Source organism: Brassica napus, chromosome C7 (assembly GCF_020379485.1).
Source record: "Brassica napus cultivar Da-Ae chromosome C7, Da-Ae, whole genome shotgun sequence".
Classification (NCBI taxonomy): Eukaryota; Viridiplantae; Streptophyta; class Magnoliopsida; order Brassicales; family Brassicaceae; genus Brassica; species Brassica napus.
The window spans coordinates 24,680,470-24,708,101 of record NC_063450.1 but is presented as its reverse complement, the minus strand read 5'-3'; the positions used below and the strand labels follow the sequence as shown (position 1 = coordinate 24,708,101).

Here is a 27,632-nt window from a genome sequence, read left to right as displayed (position 1 = left end):
TAGTCAAAAATTACGGCTCCGTTACAACTAGTCTAAAAGATAACGAAGCTAATTAGTCGTTACCTACTTCTAATTTACGACTAAATGAAAACGAGACGACGCTTATTAGTCGTAAAGCCTTGGCAGTTTCCTATAAAAGCTCACCACTTTGCTCCCCAAATCAAACACAATTCCAAACCAATTTCCTTTCAAATCATAAAGATTTGAATAAAAAAAAGAAGGAGAAGAAAAATCCTAGAAAACATGTAGTTGGAGACAAGGCGAGACTTACGTATGTTTTACGTAGATTTCGCTTTTTTCTTTCCACCTGTGTTTCTAGGTATCTTTCTTCTCTTCTTTTTTTATTCAAATTTTCAACGGTAGTCCCTAATTAGTCGTAAAGACTGCGTCCCTTATAGGTCGTAATGTACGACTTATTTACGACCACTAGTATCTGATTGGTCGTAAAAAAAAAAGTAGTCTCTCATTGGTCGTTATTAATCTTGGTCCCCCATTAGTCGTAAACTTACGACTTATTTACGACTGCTCGTCTCTCATTGGTCGTACATTTACAACGAATTTACGACTAACAGCAAAACTCTATATATAGGCAGACCTCGCGAAGCCATTTAGTTGCTCATTACCCTCTCTCTAACAACGACCTCCCATCTCTCTCTAGGTTTTTTTTTTTTTTAAGATTTTGGTGGTTAGTTAGTTTAGGTTTGGAATTAGTTTAGTTTTGGAATTAGTTTAGGATGGAATTATATTAGGATGGAGTTAGATTATGATCAAATTAGAATAGATTTAGATTATTTTTATATAATAAATTTGAATTGTTTATAGCCATGTATTTTTTATGTTTGTTTTTTCAGATTGACGATATTGCTATGGCTAGCGGTAGACAGAGAATTAGGAACCTTACGCCCAGAAACTCTTACGCGAGTAACTTTCTTCCACAGTCGGATCCATCGGCTTCTACTTCCGGCACTGCATCCGGCCAAGAGAATGTGCCTGATAGCCAATATGCCGATCCGTATGTGCCTCCACAGGCATATGACCCTGAAGCTTACTATCCGCGGTTCAATAACCCTGCTCAATTCTTTCCCCAGTACGATGAGCCTCCACAGCAGCCTCGGAATGAGCAGCATCATCCTCCACACCATCCTCAGCAGCAGTCCACCGCACCCGAAGCTGCTCCGGCTCCTGCAGCAGCTCCTGCTCCTGCAGCAGCTCCTGCTCCTGCAGCAGCTCCGGCTCCCGCAGCTGCTCCAGCTCCTGAATTTGTTCATCCAGATTTGATGGTGCCACCGAATGCACCATATGCAAGTGGAAGACCTTCTCCAGATGCCGGGACAAGAAGGTTTACGAATCATCAACCCAGATCGACCACCCCACACTTACTGTAATTTTTAATTTATTAAAGTTTTAATTGAAGTTAAATATACTCTCTAAATATATGTATTCTTTCAAATTTTGTAGGTTTTCGACGGACAATTGTGTGGGACAGAGCGTTGGAGATATCATCAGGACAAACTTCCGGGAAGCGCATCCTAACTGGTCTCTTACACCTGACCACGTTCGGAGGACTTGGTTCAAGTGCTTCGCGGTTAGTTTTAAATATCTTTTTTTATTGTTTATTTTAAAAATAATTATTTATTTAATTTTTTTTTTATTGTAGCAAAAATGGAATTGGTCCATTGCTGTCAACGAAAAGGTGAAGGTAGAGTTCTACAAAAAGGCGATGGCTCGCCTAAAGAACATTGTTGGTGATTGGAAGGAGAAGTGGAGGGTTTTGGGGGACGACGCAAAAGAAGCATACCTCAGCAACGACGTTTGGAAGGGCTTGAAGGCTTATTGGAATTTGCCAAAGTCAGTTCAGAGGTCTCTCACTTGCTCTACGGCTCGGTTGACCCGCGATGATGATGGTAACCTGCCAGTACCTCATACTTCCGGACAGATTCCACACGTTGGGAGGGCACTACAAATTGTAAGTCTTCGATCTTTCTTAATTTTTATTAAAAATATATTAATTGACTATTTATTAAATGCGTGAGTTTTATTTAAATTTTTTTTTTATACAGGCTGCCCAAGAAGGAGCACCACCATCTTTGGCCCGAATTTACAAGACGACACATCAGCATTCTGATGGCACCTTCTCACATCCTCGAGCAGAGAGGATCTACAACACTGTTGAGGCTCGCATCCAGGAGGTCCAGACTCAGTTGTCGCAACAAAATCCGGAAGGTGCACCGGTCCAGCTGTCCACCGTCGAACAAGACAAAATTTTTGAGCAGGTTAAAAATTTGATATCTTAAATATATATGTTTATTTACATTTTTTATTCTTTAAGTTAGTTTTACATATGTACTAATTAAATATCTATTTATTAATTGAAGGTTGCCCCGAAGAAAAGGAGACGTATTATCGGGATCGGGTCTGTCAACGATGTCCCGAGGGCAAGAGCTGAACACGCTGCAAGAATGGAAGAAGAATCTTCTCTCCGTAGGGATTTGACTGCGGCCAAAGAAGTCATAGCTGATCACAGGGAAAAATTTGCATATATGGCAAATATGTTCGATTTGATGATAGAGACAACCCCAAACATCACCCCGGTTTTTGCCTCTAGGTGGCAGTCTCTACGTCCGAGCTTTGTCCCCGAGCCCACTCCGGCAGAGCAGGCAGATTTAGAGCGACGTGCGGATGAGCATAGCTCCGACCTCTTCGACGAAATAAACCTTAACACTTAGTTTTTTCGGTTTTAGTTAAATAGTATTATGAATGTTTTATATTATGGATACTATTATGTTTCTGAATGTTAGATATTTTCTTTTAATTTTATCAAATTTTAAAAATTGAAATTAAAATAAATTTAAATATTTGATTTTAATTAATATATTAAATTCGTAATCAAATACAAAATTCTAAAATAAATAAATAAAATACTTAATTTACGACCAATGAACATCTAACGTCGATGTAAAGTAGTTGTTATATTTCGACAAATAAGCATCGACATAGAAGCAAATTGGTCGTAAGTTTACGACCTATATACATCTAATTTGCGAGACGTAAATGTGCGTCACATGTACGACTAATACTTTTACATTGAACTTACGACCAATTTACTTAGTCGTACATTTACGTCTGCTTTACGACTAAAGTCTTTAGTCGTAACTTTACGACCAATGTGCCTCGAATAATTATTTACGACCAGCTTTTAACGACCAATCGTTTTTTGAAGCTTTTTGGTCGTAAAGCCTATATTACGACCAATAGGCTGTTAATATTGTAGTCGTTAAGATCCTGTTTTCTTGTAGTGAGGCGAGAGACTAGCCCGAACATTCCTTGCCCCCATCAATCCATCAAACCCTACCAAAGTACTGAGCCAGCCTTGTCCTGAGAAATTTGAATCTTCTTTCCACGAACCATCCGTAAAACACCATCTTCCAGGGATTGATGGTAATGTCGTACTTATTTGTGGAGCCGTTCCCTGAGCATTTAAGACTTGTGCTTTAATGTCGACTCCGTTTCTGCCAGTTTAAGCGTATCCATGGGATCCATATCCAAATTACTGAAAACTTTATTATTCCTGGCTTTCCCAATGTACCAAAGTATCCAAGCAAACTGATGATCCTCCATCTGCGGGAGGACTCTCCAAAATAGATGATCCATATTTGTGAAAAGTGCTTTTGTTGGGAAAAAAGCTGGGTTTGATGGTATCTTCGAAAGCGCTCAAACCTGAATAGCTGGAGGACATTAAAAAAATACATGATTTATCGATTCCTCATTAGCTCCACACCTTACACAGCAAATATCCCCCTGAATCCCCCTTGATTGTTAATTTTTCCGCACTGCTATACACCATGTCACTAATTGCCATAGGAAATGTTTGATCTTTGGTGAGCAGCGTATTTTCCAACAGAAAGCGTTTAAAACATCAACCGTGGGGCCAATCAGTAATGGTGGTCTTTCTCTATCTGGATAGATCCTCTCGACCTGATACCCTGATTTGACCGCATATTTCCCGCTTTTTGTAAAATGCCATCCATCTTTATCTATCCGCTAAGTCCTACTCAATGGAATGCTTTCTATAAGTTTTGCATTTTGGGGATCCACCAAAGCCCGAATTGCCTCCAAATTCAAAGTATGCGAAGCAGAGTCAATGAGAGACTCGACTTTAAGATCCGGATATAAGTTGTGTTGATTTTTATTAGCTGGTCTCGGGCGAGTAGTTGGGAGCCAAGGATCATTTCATACCGAAATAGAAGATCCTAATCTAACCCTTTTGATTAGTCCTTTGCTTACCAGAGATCTAGCAGAAATAATACTCCGCCAGCCGTAAGACGGGGAGTATGAACGAATTGGTTCCAAAGATGAAGCATTCCTGTAATACCGACCTTTGAAAACTCGAGAAAATAACGTATTGGGCTTTTCAATCAGTCGCCATAACTGTTTACCAAGCATCGCCATATTGAAATCAGTGATGTCCTTAAAACCCAAACCTCCTTCATCTTTTGCTGCACATACTTTGTCCCATGATTTCCAATGCATGCCTCTAGTACTTCCCCCTGGACTCCACCAGAATTGTGAAACCACACTCGTCAGTTTCTTTACAGTAGCCTTTGGTAACCAATAGCTGGACATCGTGTGATTTGGTAATGCTGTAATCACTGATTTAATGATCACTTCCTTCCCTCCTTTCGTGAAAAACCTAAACGTCCATCCATTAACTCGATTATTTAACCGATCTTGTACAAAACTAAAAACCTGAATCTTTGAACCCCCCCCCCATATTTTCCGGCAAACCAAGGTAAGATCCCATTCCTCCAATATTCTGAATACCCAAAATATCCCTTAATTCTTGTCTGACATACTCTTCAATCTTGTGTCCAAATTGAATTGAAGACTTATCAAAATTGATTAACTGTCCTAATAATGCCTCATATTCCTTTAAAATCCGAATAATGGTTTGACACTCCTCTTTTTGAGCTTTACAAAAGAAAAAACTATCATTCGCAAAAAGCAAGTGTGATATCGCCGGACAAGCTCTTGCTACCCTCATCCCTGTTAATTGTTGACTTCTCTCTGCCTTTTTTTATATTTGCAATTAGAGCCTCTGTACATAAAATAAATAAATAAGGCGATAAATGATCTCCTTGCCGTAGGCCTCTAAGGGGAACAATGAGACCTCGTGGTTGACCATTTATGAGAACCATGTATTGAACTGACGATATGCATTCCTTCATCAATTTGACCCAATGAAGATCAAATCCTAATTTCAATAATAATGCCCTAATAAAGTCTCATTCCACTCTATCATACGCTTTACTCATGTCCGTTTTGATTGCCATATACTTTCCTTGACATGCTTTATTGGTCCGTAATCCATAAAACATTTCCTGAGCGATAAGGATATTATCGGAAATCAGCCTTCATGCCACGAAAGCCGATTGAGTTTCTGATATGAGCAATGGAAGATAGATTTTCAATCGCTGGCATAAAACCTTCGAAATATTCTTTAGTATAATTCTGTGATACTAATTTTTCTTTCTTGATAACTATTGATATTAATTTCCATTTTATTTGGAGAATTATAGAAGTTTACCACTAAAAATAATTAAATTACTGTAAATTATTGATTGTTTTAATTCTTATGTGGATAATTAAATAAAAAGAAAGTGTAATTTTATGGTAAACTAATTAAGACACCTCAGAGGATAATCAGTCCATAAACAACCCTAGAAACGATCGATTCCACTGAGTTGTTTAGAAGTTATGAAGAACAACTAGGATCATGGATAGGACTATCTCTTTTTTTTGTGTGACAAAACGAACAATCCAACAAATCATAAATCTCAATAAGAAAATGAAAACTACTTCGAATTTTCTTCACTTGACGCCAATTAATATTCCCTATGTCCACATAAATACTCCATCATCGTCATATTATCCCCCTCTTCCTCCTCCCCCTCAAGGTGTATCTACCATTGTTGTGTTTTGGCTCATACGTACCCCATCATCAACAAAAATGTATCCAAGGTTTGTATTCTTATTTTGGGGCACGAGCTGAAATCGCGACTAAGGAAAAAAACAAACTACGTAGAACTATATATATATGTAGAATCTCTAAGCATGAGTCAGTAACACAACGCAGGCATTACCAATCCAACTGATTGCATTTGAACTGCAATTCGTGGCTAAACAGCTTCGGAGAATACCTAGCGCGGGCAAGGTCTAACACTTCTTCTGATTCTACGTTAATCGATTTCCTTACACAATCATAAATAAAGAACATAAGAGTTATATCTTGGTAAAATCGAAACAGAGACGATAGGATAACGGGTGAAGCCAGTAAAGGATGAAGGCAATATCAATCCAAGACTGAGACTTGTAAATTATTTATTAATACAGCTTTGATTGCTTTCTCGATATTGATCGGTTATCAAAAGTTAGCGGCGTTTTTTATCTAGTTAGACAATTAGAAAAACCCAAATACAATTTAAACTAGTGGAGCCGATGTAGGGATTAGTTTAGGACAATGATTGGAAATGAGAAAGAGAAATTGAAAGGTCTAAAATGTGTCCCACCCGCCATTCTCTTACTAATTAATTCAAACATATACGTTAATAGAAAAATAAAATAAAGATTATAGGATCGCCTTAGTCTAACAGCTCATATTTCCCTCTTGACAATGCACCAAACATCACCACCAATAAATCCCCTCAAATGTTTCAGATTTTAATAAAGATATTTTAGTTTCATGTTTTACCGGTTTTAATATTTGAAGAACACTGAAATTAAAAAAAAAAAATAGAGTGTGTGTTTCAGTTTGGTTTTGGTTTAAATTTATCAATTTAGGGATGTTAATCGGTATGCAACTTCAATTTTGTTTGAGAATTTGGATCTTGGTATATGTATCCATTAGTAAAAGGTCCATTAGTTAATACAAAACTGGAAACTGTGCTTTTAATTTGATTATTGCAGGAAAAAATTTCAGAAACTGACCGCTGCGTTATTGACATGTTGCTGGCCAGGCAAAAGAAGTAAATGACAACTCATCAGTATGCACTATGCACTGCAAAACAGATTCTTATGTTTTTACTGCTTTTACGTTTTTGGCCGAGGAAAACATGGTCTAGCCGAACAAATGCACTTTAGTAATAACATAAATTTCCTTTTTAGAAATGAATTCACACTCATATATATATAAATGAAATTCAGCGTTAAAAATACTCTCCTATATAATTCAACAAGTTGAAGATACCATAGTTAGGAGTAGACTTCTAGTTAACTCAAAAGTCATATAATTTGTGCTGATAGATGTCACCTTTTACTCTTTCTTAAACTTACCATAGTAAAAACAATAATTTGCAAATTGATCTATATATCATTCATCTTAAAGCCTTACGAGTTTATACACCCTAATATGCCGAACGTGATAAAACAAAATACAGCTGCAATAAACTAGAAACATATCTCAAAACTTTTTCAACTAAGTTGTTAGATCCTAAATAAAGACGCACCTTGTGATTTAAAAAGCTATATATTAAGATTTTCATCAGTCTCCTTTAAATAATTGATAAGAATGTCGATGATCCACATTGGATCCTCGATGTCATGGCGGATCTTCTCGAACTCGACGGTCCACACTACGCGGCTACCATTGTCCTCGTCTTCCGCAGGAGTGACCGTGATGGTTGCTTTGAACCTCTTGTAGCTATCGGAGACTAGATTCCCACTCAAACTCAGCGTCACTGTTCTTTTCTCCTTCGCTACGGTGAAATAACATCAATTAGTTAAGGGGTTTGATATGATAAAGAAATATATGTGAATGAATTGTGGAAGAATTAAATGATTTACATATTATGCGAAAAGTGCTACTTATGTCGTCGGCGAAAGATGTAAAGAATTTGTCGGCCGGAGACTTGATGTCAAACTCCCCGGAAGAATCCCCATGGAGTGCCATGCTTCTCTCTCTCTCTACGTATTTATAGCAAGAAAGTATATTTTTTTGAGGTAAAACTACACTCCTTTCGGTGACGGTGTTTATATATATAGAGATAAAATTTGCATTTACGCTTTTTGCTTAACCCTACACTTCTCATTTTTTCGCCATATAGAATTTTTATCAATATAAACCGATGTATCTGTCATGAAATAATTAGAAGACACGCTCTAGTCTTTTCCTGCATGTAACTAAGTTTCACAAAATATGCGTGCATATCAGTTTATTAATTGGACGATATCGAATATTTCTATATATAGCCAAATGCTCCAGCATTTACAATTTTAGTCCACCCACCTAATTAATTCATGTAGCAAATGGGAAAATAAATAAATTACGAAGACCAAATTAACTGATATCAGCTGCCTAATGTATAAACGAACTCTAACCAAGCGAATTTATGTCGTAATTGATTATCGTTTAGTATCAACAGATTGATGTGTATGTGATGAAACTAAAAATGGTTATGACTAATGAATATCATGATATTACTAGTTACAAATGCTCTAGTAACTTTTTTCCTGTCTGCAACTGCAACACATATGTGCGTTTCACAAAAACGCTTAGTACATCAGTTTATTGGATACTAACCAGTCGTAGTCTTGCTTGATGCGCAAGAAAAGTAATAAACTTTGTCACATACATGGTTTCATTTTTTTTTTAATATTACTTTTGTTAATTTTTCAGAAATTGTAATAGCAAAAAATAATCGTTTGCAACCTGGGTCCGTGGAACCGACGGGTCTGAAAATGTAAAATTAGCCGGCGCAGGCGAAGTGAGCGGTGGTTCCTGTTGGAAGGCTTCACAGGAGAAAATCCACTACAAGTCATGGTCACGTGTTTATCACCGTCACTTTCCACAACGGTGACCAGGGATTTCTCTCCCAAGATAATATTAGAGGCTTTAGAGCGAACGTCTAGTCAGTTTACTTTATGTAAATTGAAGATTGTGCTACAATTTGACTGTCGCTTGAAAAATGTTTAGGTTTTTGTTTATTTACTTTTAGTTGTGCTTAATTTTTAGTAACATATTAGAACGATGAGTATTTGGAAGAATTAATATATAATTTCTTCCTTTAACTTCAACAAATTAAAGTTGAATTTCTGATAAAATTTACAAATTTTGAGCAATTGCATTTTGATTCTTTATAATTACATTTTAAAGGAAACTACATATATATATATATATATATATATATACATATATATATACGCAATGTTTAAAAAAGTACATATATATGCTGTGGGTAAAGAAATTAAAATGGTTTACATTGCTGATTTTTCAGGTGATTTCAATAACCAACTTAGAAATTAATTTTAGAAATTTTTATTTGGCTTGGCTATGAATACCACTACAGATAAGACAAGTTGAAAATACACAAATTGTGTTGATCAAATTGAAGATTGTATGCTCTAATTTGATAGGTACATGAAAAAATACAGAACTTTTTCTAACAAAATTTCAATTGGAAATATATACTAACCTGTTCTTTTAGTTTATCCAAATGACAATTAAGTGATGCTCAGAAAAAAAAAAATTGTATAAAGGAAAATTGGATGGTCCATTGGAAAAGTATGCGAATGTTACATATCTTTTGGTAATAGACATATTTTCTTTGGAGTTCTTAAAGCATGATTAATGGGGGTTATTAGAGTGGGTTCTTAGCGGAATATAAGTTAAGAGATGGTTTCTTATATTCCGATAAGAACCTTACTCTAAGTCAAATATAACTTTAGTTAAAAGTTAAGAGACGGTTTTTTATAATGTGCCATTGAAGACGATAGTTTGTGCTCATTTGTTTCTTAACAAGAAATAACATTAAACAAAAACTAGATTCTGACCCGTCCCTCTAAGGGCGGGTATATTTTTTGATCCACGCTTAAAAAATGCGGGGTTAGTATTTTTTGTTGAAAAAATTAATTTACATAATGAAAATTATGATTTTTAATAAATTATAAATTTTCCTTTTTATCAAAATTTATCTTTAATTTATTTATATGACTTATTTTTGTTATTTTAAATATGACTAAATTTTTGAAAACTCCAAATAATTATGATCCGTATTATAATTTTGTTTATTTAACCCGTTGTTAAACTTATTTCACACTGATTTTATTTTTATTATTTTAGTTTAAATAAAATATTTTATATTTTTAACTCGATCTGTATTGATAAAATTCATTTTTGGGTGTTTTAAACTTTTTTTATAATTTTATTAAATTTAGTTTATATGATTTTTTTTAAATGGAACTATTTATTAAGAAATTAAAATAATTCAGACCCGCATTATGGTTTTACTAACTTCATCATTTTTTTATTTCAATTTGATTTTATTTTAGTGATTTAATTTAATAAATATTAAACTTGTATAAATAATATTTGTCGATAAACTTGTGCTTGTTTGAAAAGAATTTGTTTTTCCCCTTCCTGGCGGTATCAAGAAGCCAAAAAATTAACGAGTCTTGAAATGGTTAAATCTTAAAAGTACTATTTATACTTATTATTATTAGAGGAGCTACGGTTTAACATAAAATTATTAATATAGATGATAATTATTAACAAATATTAAATTAACTGTCATTGTTCTACAGTATTTCGTGAATTCAAATTTATTTTTATTTTTTTCACTATATATAATATATTCGTGAATTTTAGTTAGTATAAATGAGAGTTATGGGTTCCTAGAATATAGGAAATAAAAAAAAGAGATTATAAATTAAACGTAGAAAGTTAGTTATTATTAGTAATAAATAGTTAGACATAACATTTATCAATATTTAAAAAGTGGTTTTGGTTGTTTAGATGCAGTTATAAAATAATTAGTTGGACTAAACCTATATCAATAGGTCATCATCCTAATTTAATAGATTACTAGATTTTAACCCGTCCTTAAAATGGCGGGTATATTTTTTGTTTTACATTTTTGTTAAAATTTAATTTTTATATTTGTGTTTTTATTCATATATATGTTTTTCTTTGTATAATATTTATCTTAAATGATTAATAAGAAGTTTTAATAATTGTATTAAAATAATTAGACCACACTTATATCAATTGGTCATGTTCCTATTTTAATAGTATTGATTAGATTTAATTGTTCGTCATAACTGCATGAGTCACCAAAAGTAGTTTTTTCTTGAGATGTACCAGTTTTTCTTTTAAATGAACCAGTGGCAGATCCTTGCATTATACGATATAGAAAACGTGCTGTTTTATTTAATCTGCTTAACTTAGAAAGTAATTGGAACCATTTGTTTGTATCTCTAAAACTAATTATGTGGGCTGATACGAATTCCATGAACTGAGAATAGTTTTGACCAGTGAGTATATATAATGAAAAATAAACATCTGCAGATTTTTAAGTCACTCAACTTACTAACTTTAAGCCCTTTTTACAAAAAAAAAAAAAAAAAACTTACTAACTTTTGTTACTATATGAGTATCCAATCTATCATATACTAAAAGGCAGATATAGAGTGATTTTAGCATGTCCACGTCGACAAATTTATTTGGCCAACCAAAACATTTCAATAATACACGTTGGATCTCCTCAGTAAGCTGTTGATTTCGTATGGGCTCTGATGTGTTCCGATGGGCTTCATCGGTTAGCATTGGGCTGAGCAATCCAGTTCAATTAAAAAAAAAACCCGAGATGGATGACACGAGGATCTACGCCTCTCGCCTCTATCTCTTCGTCTTCACTGTTTCTTCTCTATCGTTTCAGTTCTCTCGATCCTCATCTCCACAATCAATACTCCACTACATCTCGATCCATCAATCTCTTCTTTATGATTTCGATTCCGTTTACTCTTTTCCTGCTACTTTATATACTAATTTTCTCTCCTGAGTGCAAACCAAACCCTAAAACTTCTCTAACTTCAATTGGCGATGAAACCGAATGGAAAATCCCCTATCACCTCCGATTATGATGCAAAGGTCATGTTCTTCCGAGATGTCTCACCGGGTCCCCTCGAAACCCAGCTGCGTTTCCGCTTGATTCATTTATGGGAAGCTTGGAACCCTCTAAAGAAGACGCTTATTGGCCTTGAGATGCTTCTAATCGACGAACATGTACTTGATTTCACCAAACATATTTATTTAGATTCGTTGTTATTTAGATCGTTTTTTAGATCCCGCTTATATTTAGTAAAATAGGAAGAAAACTAATCGTTGAAATGTGAAATCTCCAATTTTACTTATGTATCTATTAAATTAAAAACAACGATTTGATTGTGAGTGTATTTTCTCGCAGGGCACTGTTATCCAAGGGCTTCATTTCGCCAGGACGTATTGAGAGATATTTGCCTAAAATGAAGCCTGGATCGGTTTACAGACTAAACAATTTCTATGGATCAAGCAACAAATCGGTGTATCGGGTTTTTGATCATGCCGTGACGGTGTCGCTCTCATGGAACTCTGAACTGTCCGTTCTTGAAGACAGTCCCACCCCTTTTGATGAAGACAGATTCCGATTTCATTCCTTTGAGGATTTTCAAGCTAACTGCGATCGCAAAGGAGACCTCTACGGTAATCTCTGTTATCCCCCACACCATCTCTTTGTTGCAGTGCTTGATGTGGTATTTGTCTTTCTTGCTGCTCAGACATATAAATCTCGAATTTTGCTTAAAATGTGTTTAGATTTGTGATAAGCATTCTCTGAAACCGTTGTCTTTGTCAGTCTCTGAAATCACTCTTTCAGAATATAACGTGACAAATTAAATTCCCTAATTCTGTTTGTAACATTAAGAAGCACATTTTACTACACTCGGGTCTTGAATTGTTTTTTTTTTTAGGGTTCTATCGTAGCATAGTATGATTAGGATCTGTTAGCTGCTTCAGTATTGTGTGTTTCGGTTTTGTGTGGTCATGAAATAGTAGATTACTTATTTCTTACTCTTCTTACTTACACACTTGATGAACAATGGGATAGATGTTGTTGGACACATGAAGCTGGTTAATGGACAGAGTATTATTGAGACCCCAGTCCTTGACGAAGTGGAGATAGCAAGGGCGAGGCATGTCCTGGTTCATGTGCAGTCACACGAGTATGTTTTTTCTTATTTCTTATACACCGCTTCTCTCTACTTCTATTAATCATTCAGTGACGATATTTTGCAGTGGACCTATGATGAAGCTCTACCTTTGGGACCAGGCTGCAAGAGACTTCTGCAAAAAAAATTCAAATCATACGAAAACACCCCCACCGTGTTATTGGTCACGACCGTTAACACTAATAGTCTCGGAGGTTGCGCTTTCTATCTTTAGTAAAGCTTTCTTACAGTTACATATCTACTCTTTGCGCTCTTTAAATGGGTTTTTCTAAATACAACAGGTACTCTTGTCCTCACTTCAATGTCCTCCTCACGTGTTTTTATGGACTACGACGTCCAACCTACGATCGACTACTACTGGTAAATATTTAAGGATGTTTACATGTACTCTTTCCCTACATAACGCAATATCAATGACTGACTTGATCAATGCTTACTACTCTGTCTCAGGTTGGGCCCTAATCCACAGAGTGCTGAGCGGGTTAATGCAAAAGTTGTTACTAAACGTGAGACACAGCTTTGAGGCTTATGTAGCTTTGCGGTGCAGGAGGTTTTTTTTGAGTGCACGGCTACGATTGATGATGTAGTCCATGGCTCAACCTGGTATTACATTTCATGCAGTGGCTACCATACTAAGGCTACGAAAGGCCCAACTTCGTTGATGTGTTCGAAATGTGGGAAAGTCAACATAGCTGGAGTAGCACAGTATTTACTCTACACTTTGTACTCAGTATCGCTTTGAATGGTATTAGCTTCTGATTTTTTCATGACAGGTACCGTGCACAGATATCTGTCTATGACAACAGTGAGCAAGCTGTTTTCGTACTGCTTGGTGATGCTGGTTATGAGTTGACTGGGAAGCATGCATCATAATTGGTCAGCAGCTATTTTGAGGTAACTTTCATCATTCGGTACCCTCAAATGTTGCGAACTGACGTTGTTGAACTTGACTGTCAGGCTAATGGAAACCAAGGAGTTACCCAAGAGGTGCCTGTGCCCGAAGCTTTAATCAGCACCATCGGTCAAAAACATAACTTTTGTGTGAAAGTTACAAAGCACAACTTAGAAGGGAAGTTATCTTTAACTGTGACCAAGATTCTCCCTCTTGACACTCCAGCAGCAACAGAATCTTCGGAGGAAACATTTGAGACTGGAATCAACGTGTGTGAAGCTTCCATAGTCAGTGTGGATTCTGCAGAGGGGACAAAGAGAACTTGTCGCATTGATGAGATGGGGAAAGCTAAATGCCTTAAGGGTGGGAATTAGAGATTCCGTGTGGCGTCTCATAGCTTGCAAGGGATTGCTTTTAAAGTGTTTCTTTCCAGTGTATTATTGACTCATAGTTTCTTTCGGTTTTCTTAAACTTTTGTATCTACTTTGAACGCTTATTCTGCTTCTTAAGGATTACTCTGTTTCTTTAATTGTTTTGAAATCTAGACTTATAAGAAACAGGTCAATCATTTTTGTGTGTCAACATGTTATCATTTTCATATGTGGACGTGAACCTTAATGCATGAGTGCGAGGGAAGTTACTCACCACCACTTCCACAAACACAAAAAAATTGATGATAGAATATTTCAGCAACCAACTTTCATTAAGCAACATAATTACTCCAGCTTTCATGAACGTGTTCAACGCCAAAATTTCCTTCCAATAACGTAAGAAAATATTTGCATATCTTAGGCCCTGATTTCCTTCCGCATACATCCTTACACATTTAAATCATTCTTAGAAATTCTACACTGTCATTCCGTAAACATATAGATTCTTCCAGCCGCCTCAAACGCAGAATAAAGGTTTCCTCTGCTTCACCTCTCAGGTTCGTCTTCTCCGTTCTTTGTGTGCTTCACCTCTCAGGTTCGTCTTCTCCGTTGTTTGTGTACAGTGTTATTCCGTGAAATTTCTAATCAACGCTAAACTACAACCAACTGCGTAAGTGTAAGAATATTTTAAGCAGCCAACAAAATACAAATCTTAGTCCATCTCTCTAACTGACAATCGGTTTGATTCTAAGGATCGAAATATAAAAGGAATGGAGAACCCACCTCCTCCACCCCCTTCACAAACTGCCGGTAAAACAAATCCTTACTTACGTATTATCCTATAGAAATATTTAATAAGTTGTTGTTTTGAGTGATCCTTTAGAAATTTGATAACTCAAACATTAATTTAGCACCAACAATGTTTTATGCTTTAGAAGTTGACTCAATATTTTTTGTTTTATAGTTGGTTATCCACCTAAGAAAAGCACTGTCAAAATTTTACTCTCATCAGAAAATAATATATATATATGGAATTTGGTAATTTATTCACCTAAGATTTCTTTGAATATTGTTATCTTAGCATTTGATTCAATAATTTATATATATCATTTTTTGAATTTCTAGGTTTTATTTACACTATTAGAATAATTTGGCAGACAATATAGTCACATATTGAGTGATAGAAAAATATATTGTGCTCGCTCCATTAATCTGTGAGAAAATCTATATAACATCATTAAAAGAATTCATAAAAGGTATTAATATCTTGAATTTAGCAGTTAATTACATGACAACATCTTATTTTCACACACTTTTCTAATTTTCGATTGTTGCTGGTTCATAAGGTACTAAGATTTTTAAAGCTTTCAAATGTGAGTTTTGATAATAAAAGAACTAAACTAAATAAAATCTAATTGTCATGCTATTATATATGTTGTCCGTGCTACATATATTTTGATGTATATATATTATTAGTTAATTTAAACATAGGTTAATTATTTATAGTTTGCTTAGAAATTTCCGATAATGTTAAACCTTAAAGTAAAATAACATCACCATCACTGTTAAGCCCATTACACCTAAACCCAATATGTAACTAATACTTAGAAATTTCCGATGATGTTAAACCCTCAACGAAACTGTAACACGTTAGGATAAAAGTCAATTCAACAGAAACAAATAACTCTAAAAAATTAACATCCATGAATAAATGATCATTTAAACCAACGTTAAAAGACAATAAAAGCATCTACTTAAACTCACCCTATTTACCACATTTACACAAAGTCTTCAGCCCCCACAGATACCTCAACAATGAGTAATATACCACTTATATCTCATCGGATTTCACATCAAACAAGATCTACAGGTGGAAACCCAAAGCGAACCCTCCAAATCTACATCCTCAGACCCAATACAACACAATCCGTGATTGATTTTCAATTTCTATCAATGATCGACAGCCAAGGTAATTTAGTGACACCATATCTGAAATCATGGAAGATATGTTAACATGTCACGACATTGACCACCCCAATTCAACATACCTTATTGAAGAAACCAAACAATACGTGATGAATGAAGCTAGAGCCAACATCAATACCTTCGCTAATGATCTTCAAGTTACTCTTACTATCAAAGATTACAACCCAAATGCAACATCAAGACTAGACGTTGATCTGATCATTACTGATTTATAGGATACTAATAGGCCTCCAACTACGGAAGAGGAAATCGATATATGTATTGTATGCTTCGGAAATTACAACCAACACAACAATCTTTGCATCCTTGCTTACGGTCATAGTTTCCATTTCGCATGCATTGACCAGTGGCTTCGCAGAAATATAAGTTGTCCGATATGTAGAGAAACTAATCTATGATGCCAAGCTTCTCTGAAAAAATAAATAAAAAATTATTGAATTCTAAATTGCCATATCAGTTTTGTCTTCATGTTAACTTCATCCTCCTAACCTAATGTTACCGATTACTTGGTGGCGTTTATCTTATTTAAACTAAAATACTTTTTTTAATAAAGATGATGTTTTTTTAATTTTTTCCTATTGTTAACATATACTTTTAAAACTAAACATTAATCTAATATCATGTATTCAACATTTTTATGTTATTATCAATTTTTATTTAATTATAAAAAATCAATTACCTTAATTATTTTCTGAATTATTATTTAATTATAAGATTATAGAAACACACAAAAAAACTTTGTTGAAATTTTTTAGGTATGTGTTGGTTTTGCAGGAAAAAACCTTCGCTTTATCATAATCATTATTAAATAAAATATATGGTTACGAGTTATATAGATAAACTTAGTGTATTAATTTCGGCAAAAATATTATCATTTCCTAACTAATTATTCTACACATTATTATCGTTATTAGTTTATTTAGATCATAGTTACATTGTAAAATGACTCAGATAATATACGAAGACTGGGAGAGATCTATCCTGATATACGAAGACGGGGAGAGATCCAAAGAGAGGAAATATAACTATACAATTATTTGTTTGCGGTCCCTACTTTTTTAAATAATCTTCTTCCTCCCATCTTAAGCAATTGCACAAGCATTATATAACATATTTGGTAATAATCTTCTACTTTAACGTTTTTCCTTGGTAACAAATCGAAGTTCAGTCAAACCCCCACGTGGCCACGTTTTTGTCGGTCGGACGAGTTCACATGGTGTAGTCTTGCTTCAAGCACCTACTAACCTTTATATATATGTGTACCATATTTTATACTTACGTTTTTAAATTAAAACTAAGTGTTACCATATTTGAAATCCCATATCTCATTAACATTAATTTAGATTCACTGTATATAGAAATACATATACTAATATGTATAAATAAATACGTGTATCACATGACCATAAAAATATCAAATTAGATTAATACTATACACTAAACAGTGTGTTGTGTTTTCATTATGAAATTGGATTAATACTATATTTAAAGGGATGCTAAGATTTTGAAATTGGTGCCTCAGTTATGCTTCTCAGAAACATAAATCAGAAAAAAGGATTATGCAATGGTACACGAATGATCCTAACCCACGTTGGCGATCGCGTGCTCAATGTCAAGATTATCACTGGCTCCCACATTGGAAAAGAGGTCCAAGAATTGTACTTTGGTATGATGAAACAAAGTTACCGTTCACATTACGTCGGCGGCAATTTCCTATCAGATTGTGCTACGCAATGACAATCAACAAAAGCCAAGGCCAGAGTTTAAAATAGGTCATCTTATATCTGTCTAAACTGGTCTTCTCTCATGGTCAACTTTATGTGGCCCTCTCACGTGTCACAAACAAAGCAGGATTAACGATCATCAAAACCGAAGATTCCCACCAGCTGAAAGAAATATTCAAAGGTCTTCCTCCCGACAAAGGTAATTTTAAATAACTTAGTAGTTTTCACTCCCATCATTTTCAGAGGTCTTCTGATAAAATATTATATTCACATATTAACAATGCCCGACATATCAACCAAGCGATGATACAATCCAATAAAGAAGAGACTTACACATAGGTTTTTCTCCAGCTAAGCCAGGTACAAACCTTTTTATATAAATAGCAATACTACTGTATTTACCTAAATTTATGCTAACTAACTTATTCTTATCCAATTTCAGGTCATTCATTTCTTATGACCATTCATTTCTTATGACCCTCAACACAACTTCTGATCTGCGAAAGACTTAATATGTTTCTTACATTATTTATTTTACTTACGACTTTTTTTCCTTTTAAACAATTACGTAAACTCAATATTCACCAATTTTTCAGACATTTTGGAACATACAATGCTTCAATTTCAAACAAAAATATTGAAACTTATAATCAAAATTCGACTATGACACACTTTTCCGTGCATCTGCATCGCGCGGAGAGAACCTAGTGTGCTTAAAACTATTTCTTACGTCACAAATAACCAAACAATGAAGTAACTATTTTTAAACATTATATTGTATCTTAGTGACGTAAACATGCATGCAATGCAATATTTTTTTTATATTACTAAATTATAAATATTCGAAAAGTTTAAGAACGTCGTGTTTATGAACCCTTATTCAAGTTTTTAAAACTCTACTAAATTAAATTATTCTAATATTTTTCAATAATGTGCGATCAAAACTCTTTCTAGTTAGGCTTTGGTATAAATCTTATGGCCTACTGGCTATTTAAAACCGGAAAACTTTTCTAAATAGGTGAACTACAAGCCTTTTTGTCAACAGAAAGCATTGTTGAATTGTTTAAATCGTGTGTTAATAAAATGTACTACCAAGATATCATGCATATACGTATATTCAAAGACACGTGTATCTCCAATACTCAGACTTCGGAATCATTAAAATGATTATTCATAAGGAGATTCCACTTTATTTAACTTCTTAATTAGACAACAATACAACTGATAGAGATGATCGAACCCCCTTATATTTAATAGAAGCTTCTAGAGTTTTAGGCGCTGGATTGTTTAAGGAGATACTCATCGATCTCTTTGAAGTTCTTGACAGCAAAGTCCTTGATGACGTGTGGATCTTCAATCTCATGGCCGGTCTTCTCAAACTCAGCAGACCATTTCAAAATGCTGCCACCGCCCTTGGGAGTAACGGTGATGGTTCCTTTGAATGTCGTATAGTATTCCAACATTTCACCGCCGATGATGCTGTACGTCATGCTTTTGTTTTCCAGATCCACTGTTTCGATTCTCTCCGCCGATACTTTCACCAGTGGGGATCCTTTATATGGTAAAGTATATACTTATTAATAAACAATGAAAGGGTAAAACAATTTAATGAGAAAATGTGATGATTTTGCCAATCAAGAAACCATCAAGAAACATGAATGATTCTTTTGTTAAAATATTTGGTTTGTACATGTTGTGATATAAAAAAAAATTTCATGAATGTAATACCATACTCATTACTCAATATCGGGTCCTCTCTAGTCACGTCTGAATAAGAAACAATATATGGTAACAAATTAACAATAAAATGAGACAGTATACCTTCTCCATAAATAATGAGGCGAATGGAGCCAGGAGAGTTGCCATCTCCGGCAAGAACTTGCATTGTTTTGTAGTCCTTAGGGAACTCTTTGGGAAAGAGATTGATACCGTCACCGAGTGCAACCCAGAACTTTTCTGCTGGAGACTTAACCTCAACCTCCACATGAAGAACACCACTCAATCCCATTTTCTAACTTAACAAGCTCGATTATTATTAGAAATATTTGTTTATGATATTAAGCTTGCCAATGAACGTTTCTATTTATAGAGAGATTTTTAGAAGCCCAATTGATATGGTAATTGCATTAAATTTGCAGCAACCCATCCAACTAATTATTCATCCTATGGGTCCTTGTAAATTTAAGCAAATCTTATGCATTTGCATTCTGCATTGATATCTCACCCAACCATGTCGGTAGATGAATATATTGGTGTGCATACCAAATATCCATGCCTCGTTTGCTTATATATATATATATATTGTGAATTATGTATCTATCTTAGTTGTTCTAGATCCTAATTTATGTATAAAATTTAATCTATACAGTTGAAAAATGAGGCGAGCTATAATAATATCTTTTCAAAATACCCACATCAAATTCATTTGACGTATGTCAATCATTTTCTATCTCAGTTCATGCGACGTGTGTAGGATTACTGACGTGAAAATGGTTCAATATCTGAAGGAGGATTCTATTCCGCTTCAGTTATATTCTCACTTAATTATGGCTTTGATTGTGCGGGATGGCCACAGGGGCGTAGCCAGTGCATGAATAGGGCACGTGCACCCGTAATATTATTGATATTAGGGGCATTGTCTTCGTGCAAGCACGGGGTCGTGGACAGAGTTCTTGTTTCATCTTAAAATTTGTTAGGGTTATTGTAGCTGTGAATTTTGCGTTTTGGGTTGATCATTGTTTTTCAAGTTTTTAATTGTTATAGGATTAGAGTTATAATGATGAACTGTGTATGCACTGTTCTTCACTCATGAATGACTAAACTGTGTTAGTAATGTGATTGATATAGTTCGTGGTGTTGCTTGCTGTATCACTGAGATTTATTGTTTGTTTGTCTTTTTAATTTGTTACTTATACTGTTGAGATTACATAAATTATATTAAGTTTGTTGAGAGTATCTTTTGTTTCTGGATATATTTTTTCCAGTTTAGTTATGTAAGTTGTGTGTATTAAGTAATAATTTTTTTTTATTCTTATTATGTTGGTTATATGTTTTTTTAATTTTTAAACTTGTTACTTTTATCGGACATTTAAAACAAATACATGAAGATTTGTAGAAATAACTATAAAATGAGTGACAATTAGTATTTGAATCTTAATGGGTTTTAAAAAAATATATGTATTTCTCATAAGAAGACAATAGCATTGGCATGTTGACATTGAGCATGTAAGCTATTTTCATAAGACAAGAGGAATGAGCAGGTGGAGATGTTGTTGCCACATTTATGTTGGGATTGTCTCTTGTATCTCATGGTGTGGCTGTGTTTGTTTATCTTTTATTTGATGGGTAATATGTAAACAAAAATCATTGTTAGTTGTATTTATCAAAGTTTGTAACTTATTTTTTTGTGTTTAGGTAAGTTCATTGATCTTGGTTGTCGTCTTCGTCTTCTTCATAAGCATCTACGAAAGTAAGTTTGTAAATTGTTAAATAGTTGGTCGTGTAGTTGTATTTGTTTAGCTGGCTCAATGTATGTGTCGTTGAGTTTTAGTTGAATTGATTGGTTTGGTATATTTTTTTTGAAGTTTATTTGTAAGATTAGACAAAAAAGAGAGGTGATCATTAATGATTCATCTTTTTTGGGATTGTAGTTTTTGGTGTTTGGATTGTTTGGGTTATTGTGGTTTCTTTTAAGCTGTAAAATAAAGATTTGTGTAAAATTAAATTGATAAGTAAGGGAAATAAATACATGACCACAAATCTTGGGTAGAAAATATTTTTGATTATTGATATTAGCACAATATAGACAGTAATATAAAGGGAATTATGTGTTGATTGTTTCTTATAGATCAATGAGGAGACGGATAACGACTCCAGTTGTTTCTTTGGTGGGGTCAGAGCCCTGGACAGAACGAATTTGTCCAACCACATCTGCGAGTTTAAATATCAGTTATCATATCGAAACATAATATAAATCAGATACAATATGATAATATACATGGGAGTTCTAGGTTTGTGTTCGCAATCACTTGAAGATTGTCGAACAGTCTAATCTTGACTGGAGATTGATCTCAGGAGCACCCGTGATGACTTCATCAATAATGGTTAGTGAGATGAAACCAATGAGAAATGGATGATGAGTTATCTTGTACATGCTTGAGCACCTAACAACCTCAAAATGATCGATTTTCACAATGGAACATGCTTTCAAAGATGGCATGTAATGATTAGCACGTCCGACGGGAGTAAACCCATGAATCACAGAATCTGCAAATAATATTATTCAACAAAGAATCAGGAAATCAATTAAAACAATTATGTTAAATAAGTGTGGTAGATCGAAGATTAACTTACCTTTTCATCAAGGAAGAGAACCGTGATTCCCACAAACTCCTTGTCTTTCTTGAAGTTCAGGGAATCCCAGAAGCGGAGGAAGCCAGAGGCTATGCTATGACTACTACGACCAAGACGGAGAGACTCGAAGGTTGAGTGACGGATGTCGGGATGCAGGTTTAACGAACTGGAGAGGCAGAGAGAAACATTTTCTAGAAGATGGTTAAATCTAAGAGGAATCAATGAGTTTTGTGGAGATGCAAATTGGGTTCATCAAAGATGAGGATCATATATATAGGGTTTACAGATGGACTACAAATCAGGAAAATTTATGATCAAGCGATTTAAGATGTGGACATGAAGAGTTCACTGGTGAAAAAATAGATTACGAACAGACACACAGCGCAACTCTGTAACTCAGACTTGTTTGAGACAATGATGAAAAGAACCCAAACTCATGTTAAACGACAACAGTTTACAATATGGAAAAACTATAATTGTTGCAAACTTGAGCTTTTTTTCATATAACGTGATGAATCTCATTTAAAAATGAAACCCATAACACACTTGTAGGCCCGACCTTCAGAGGAAGCTGAAGAAGCAAGGGCTTCCGACCTTCATAAATATATATTAGGTTCAGCCATCAATGTACAAAGTATCATTTAGCTTAGTGGTATAAATGTTGGTGTTTATATCTCAATAACCCGGGTTCGAGCCATGGACTTGATATTTTTTCACACTTTTTAAAAGTGAGGCCCACAAAACACTGACGTGGCGCGCTGAGGAGTGAGCAAAAACTCAACTATTAAGTATCATTTAGCTTAGTGGTATAAATGTTGGTGTTTATATCTCAATAACCCGGGTTCGAGCCATGGACTTGATATTTTTTCACACTTTTTAAAAGTGGAGCCCACAAAACGCTGACGTGGCGCGCTAAGGAGTGAGCAAAAACTCAACTATTATAATATAGATTATGCATTTAGTATGTAAAATTGCATAAAATCAGCTTGGAAAGATGGTTAGAGTGATCTTCTGCCCCTACTGATGTGTTAAGTTTGTTGACCCCTTGGCTTTCATTTCATTTTGTATCACATACGCACTTATTCGAAAATTCTTCTAGCTTCGCCCTTGGATGGCCACTGAATCTATTAGAGCTGGGCACGAATACTCGTTACTTGCCTTATATCTGCTACTTGACCCGTATTTGCCTCGTTATTTCAAGTACTCGTCGTTACCAAGTCAAGTATCAAGTCGTTGAGTTTTGCTACTTGCAAGTACAAGGCAAGTAACAAGTATCACAAAAAAAGTTACGACTCCCTTGATATTACTCGTTACTTGTTTTACGACTAAAAAAATGATAACTGAACCATAAAAACCAAAGCCCTAAACAAATATTTCTTTGTTGTAAGAAGTAAACAATACTTTCTTATCGAATTCTATTTTCTTTTTTTAGGTGCAGATATTTTATTTTAAATAACTCTCGTGTTTTTACCAAGTCGAGTAAATAAAACAAACTTCGTAACTTTCTCTCGTAAGATATTATCTATCAAGTAATTTTTAGAAACTTGGAATATATTCAAGTAATTAATAAATACTTGTAAGGATCAAGTAATCGAACAAGGCAAGTAACTTGCAAGTAACATATTTTTGGACAAGTACTCGAAATAACAAGTACTCGTTTCCGATAAGTCAAGTACAAGTTGAAAAATTCATTACTCGTTCGACGCAAGCCAAGTATCGTATACGTAAAAAAAACAAGTATCCGCCTTGTGCCCACCCGTAGAATCTATAACATCTATTTATTTAGTTCAACAAAGAACTAAATAAGTGAATTGCAGCACATTTTACATATAATTGGATATCATTTATGTGGACCAACATTGTGATCAAGATGACGTTCAAATGGTTTTAAATAATATAATCACTTCGAACATAGTATCCTTGATTGCAACTTTTTTTTTGACAAGAGTTGATATTTTCTTTAAAGTATCCTAGTGATTGCAACACTACAGTAGATCTAAAATATTGCTCTTCATTTTTACGATAATGTGTTTGGATGGTTAGGTATATAATAATAATAACTCAAAAGAAATTCCTTCCTTTGCACGCCATGTTTGCTGATTTGGCATCACGGTGCATCCGTATAGAGAGCAGCGAGCTACCTTCGGTGGTGGATTGTGTTAAGGAACTGCAGCTATTAATTATCTACGCAAACTCGAAGGGTGGTTTGGGTGAGACTATTCCGACATTGAGAAGGCTCTAGACACCAAAAATGAGAGGTTGCTGATGAAACTTGATAAAAGACAAAGATAACAGTCCCAATTAAGAACATGGAGGTATTTGAATTCATTTTCCAGCTGCTCAAATTATATAAAGACGAGAAATTATGTAGATGTATATACTATATAGTCACCAAGTAAATAGGGTGTACGGTGAGCCTTATTTGCCAATAATGTTTTGATTAAAGAAAAATTAGTATCTTTATATATAAAGAAGAATTTTTTCTCTCCTGGTGCTGCCACCTCAGCGTCCAGCTAGGAAAGTCGTTTAATCAGGAGATGCCACTTGTCCCATGATTCTCGACGCAGCGTATCATTTAATCGTTGGTATGTTGGGCTTTGTTTTGTTGGCTTATTTGTGTACTTGGGCTCCGAAGATTGAAGATTTTTCTGGGCCTATGGAGTACGGGTGAAGTGATAAAACGCGGTTCGTCTTCGTCTCTCCTCTTCGTGTGGCGGCGATGCGGTGACGATTGTGTTTCTTCTCACAACCTGAAACGGTCGGTTTAATGGCTCCATGATCCATCATCCACGATCTACATTCAATGAGGTTAGCTCTTGCAAAGCTGTGGAAATTCAAGTATTAAAAGGTTTCACTACAAGAAAACATGTTATTACCGACTGCAAAAACAGTCGCTAATCAGTCGCAAAACATGTGTTTACGACTATTTTGCGATTTAAAGCCTAAGATTAATTTATATTTTTTGGAGTTTAGTTTAAAATTTAATGTATATAGTATATATGAGGTTTATATTTTTATTATATCATTTTTAAAAAATATTTAAAGTTTAAGTTTAATTTGAATGATAAGATTGAAAAGATTAAATTTTATAATGTTAGATGTAGGTTTAAATTTGGGGTTTAGGGTATAGATGTTAAGATAATAGTTTAGGGTATAGAGTCTGTAGTCGCAAAACAGTCGGTAATTAACGACTGTTTTGCGACTACTTAATATATATCCTATATGGAGTATTTAGTCGCCAATCAGGCGTTATTTAACGACTGTTTTGCGACTATAGTTGCCGACCAAAGTAAATAGTCGCACAACAGTCGCTAAACAACGACTGATTTGCGACTGATTTGTTTAGTCGCAAAATAACGACTGATTTGCGACTGCATAATCAGTGGCAACATGCAGTCGGTAATTTCATGTTTTCTTGTAGTGTTGCATCCCTCCTCTCGAAATCATCCTATCGTATATAGATCGACGTTGATGAGCCAGTTTCCGTCGTCGACGAAGACGATCCGGCGTCTGCTACCCATTCAGTGGCCTCAGCCTCAGAGCGAAGAGATTTGTCTTGCCATGGAAGAAGCGGAGTTCGAAGAAAAGGTATATCTTCTCTTCTCTGTATTCTTCCATTGGAGTTTTCGCATATCACTTGAATGTAATTTGCCAAAATCAAATATTTAATCACGTATGATGAAATCTGTGTGATAATCATGAATGATACATTCTGGGTTTTGATTCCCGATTTAACTTTTTCCTGCTACCAACAAGAGAGAAGAGAAGAAAAGAGAAAGTTTAGGCAGAAAGAAACTGAGAGTTATCGAAGAAGAAGATGGCGATGGAAATAGCAACACCGGCTCCTGCACCGATCACATCCCCAGAGATAAACATTATCCTCTCTCCAGCAAAGACGGAGACTCACAAGAAGAACATGATTCAAGTCTCCAACACGAAGAACCCATTGTTCTTCGACGTTAATCTCGACAAGGTATTGTTACTTTAAAATCTCTTTGATGGGAACGAAAATTCCACACCGGATCTAGGTTTTTAAGCATCTACTTCTTATATTTCGTTTGTGGAAGCGTGAGATCGGCTTGGTTGATTTAGTTTTGATTCCTGAACGATCTCTAGCCTTTATATGTCCACCAAAGTGTTTGTTTGTATTCCAAATAGAGCAATTTGAAAAAGTTTCTGAATCAATTTTGTGTGATATGCATTGCGTTTGATGCAGAGGTACATTTAGCAACACAATGAGGTCAAGCTCTCTGCAATCTGAATGGGTATACACCACATTTTCATCATAACTTAAAATCTTATCGAAAAAGCATGGACTGGTCTCTCTCTTCTTTGTGTATTTTACTTTTAACTGTTTTAATTTGCACACAGCAATAATGATGGTGGTAACAATCTCTGAGATCTTGAAGAACACTGGATTGACTAGAGATAAGAGTAAGTTCTTTTTTTCATGATGATAGAAAAGCTTTCAATCTAATTCAAATCTGTTTTTTTTATTATTATTATTGTTCAGAAGAGTTGACATCCACTGTGGGAATGAAGGATGAGGCCAAAGGAAAGATGGTTCAGAAAGCAAAGGCAAGTTTCACTACTTTAGCATCATCCTCCCCTTTGTGTAACATTTTGACTTCTTATTTTTACATTATGTTTTACGCAGATTGAGATTGTGCTGGGGAAATCAGACAAGTTTGACTCTTTAGTGCCACCTGTGACCAATGGCAAGACTCCTTAGGAAGTAGCTAATGTAAAGACGGAGGCGGCTTCTGTTGAATCACAAGAAGCCGCAGCCACCGACGCCTAGGGACTGATAAGAAACACCACATAAGAATGATCGTTCTATGTTTTTTTTTAAATGTCTTTTTTTTTGTTTCAGTTGTGACAAATCGAACATAATATTTTAGATATGTATGTAATAAGTAAAATGATGATAGAATAAAAATTTCTGGGTTTTGAAATTGACGTCGGTTTAGTCCATGTGTGATGGCGTATTGGGTGAATTTTGGTGATGAATTGAAAGATTATAAATGAGTAATCTTTGTGTTTCCGTTCAAATTTGATGAAGGTGGTTTTGTTGGTAACTGACAAATCGAAATGGTTTAAGGCAGAACGTTTCACATGACTATAAGCATTATTGTATTTGTTCACTGTTTGTTTTTGTGAATGCCAAAGTAAGTCTTGAGTAAACTCCTGTTGTGTTTTCGTTTTGGTGCAGTGCAACGAGATCAGAAAGATGAGTCATAAGCTTACCCATGATTGGAAAACCAGTAGTTG

At 34.8% G+C, this 27,632-nt stretch overlaps 2 protein-coding genes and 1 pseudogene across 2 annotated transcripts; 1 reads left to right on the top strand and 2 right to left on the bottom strand.

Moving 5' to 3' along the window:
* Positions 1-2,964: 2,964 nt before the first annotated feature.
* On the bottom strand, positions 2,965-9,855 carry BNACNNG62160D (uncharacterized protein At1g24000). Its single transcript, XM_013810767.3, has 2 exons — positions 7,840-9,855; positions 2,965-7,751 (listed from the first exon to the last, which is right to left on the bottom strand). The coding sequence occupies exons 1-2, from the start codon at positions 7,943-7,945 to the stop codon at positions 7,519-7,521; spliced, it is 339 nt and encodes a 112-aa protein (XP_013666221.1). The 5' UTR covers positions 7,946-9,855; the 3' UTR covers positions 2,965-7,518.
* Positions 9,856-19,163: 9,308 nt separating this feature from the next.
* Positions 19,164-20,126, bottom strand: LOC106358106 (MLP-like protein 423). Its single transcript, XM_013797848.3, has 2 exons — positions 19,830-20,126; positions 19,164-19,560 (listed from the first exon to the last, which is right to left on the bottom strand). The coding sequence occupies exons 1-2, from the start codon at positions 20,014-20,016 to the stop codon at positions 19,280-19,282; spliced, it is 468 nt and encodes a 155-aa protein (XP_013653302.2). The 5' UTR covers positions 20,017-20,126; the 3' UTR covers positions 19,164-19,279.
* Positions 20,127-25,514: 5,388 nt separating this feature from the next.
* LOC106370116 lies at positions 25,515-27,288 on the top strand (annotated as a pseudogene).
* Positions 27,289-27,632: the final 344 nt, after the last annotated feature.

Excerpts from the sequence above, each read along its gene's own strand:
- BNACNNG62160D (XM_013810767.3), bottom strand. The coding sequence starts at position 7,945 with ATGGCACTCCATGGGGATTCTTCCGGGGAGTTTGACATCAAGTCTCCG. Across the intron at positions 7,752-7,839 it reads TAGCACTTTTCGCATAATAT|CGAAGGAGAAAAGAACAGTG; the intron begins GTAAATCATTTA and ends ATTTCACCGTAG.
- LOC106358106 (XM_013797848.3), bottom strand. The coding sequence starts at position 20,016 with ATGGGATTGAGTGGTGTTCTTCATGTGGAGGTTGAGGTTAAGTCTCCA. Across the intron at positions 19,561-19,829 it reads CCTCATTATTTATGGAGAAG|GATCCCCACTGGTGAAAGTA; the intron begins GTATACTGTCTC and ends TACCATATAAAG.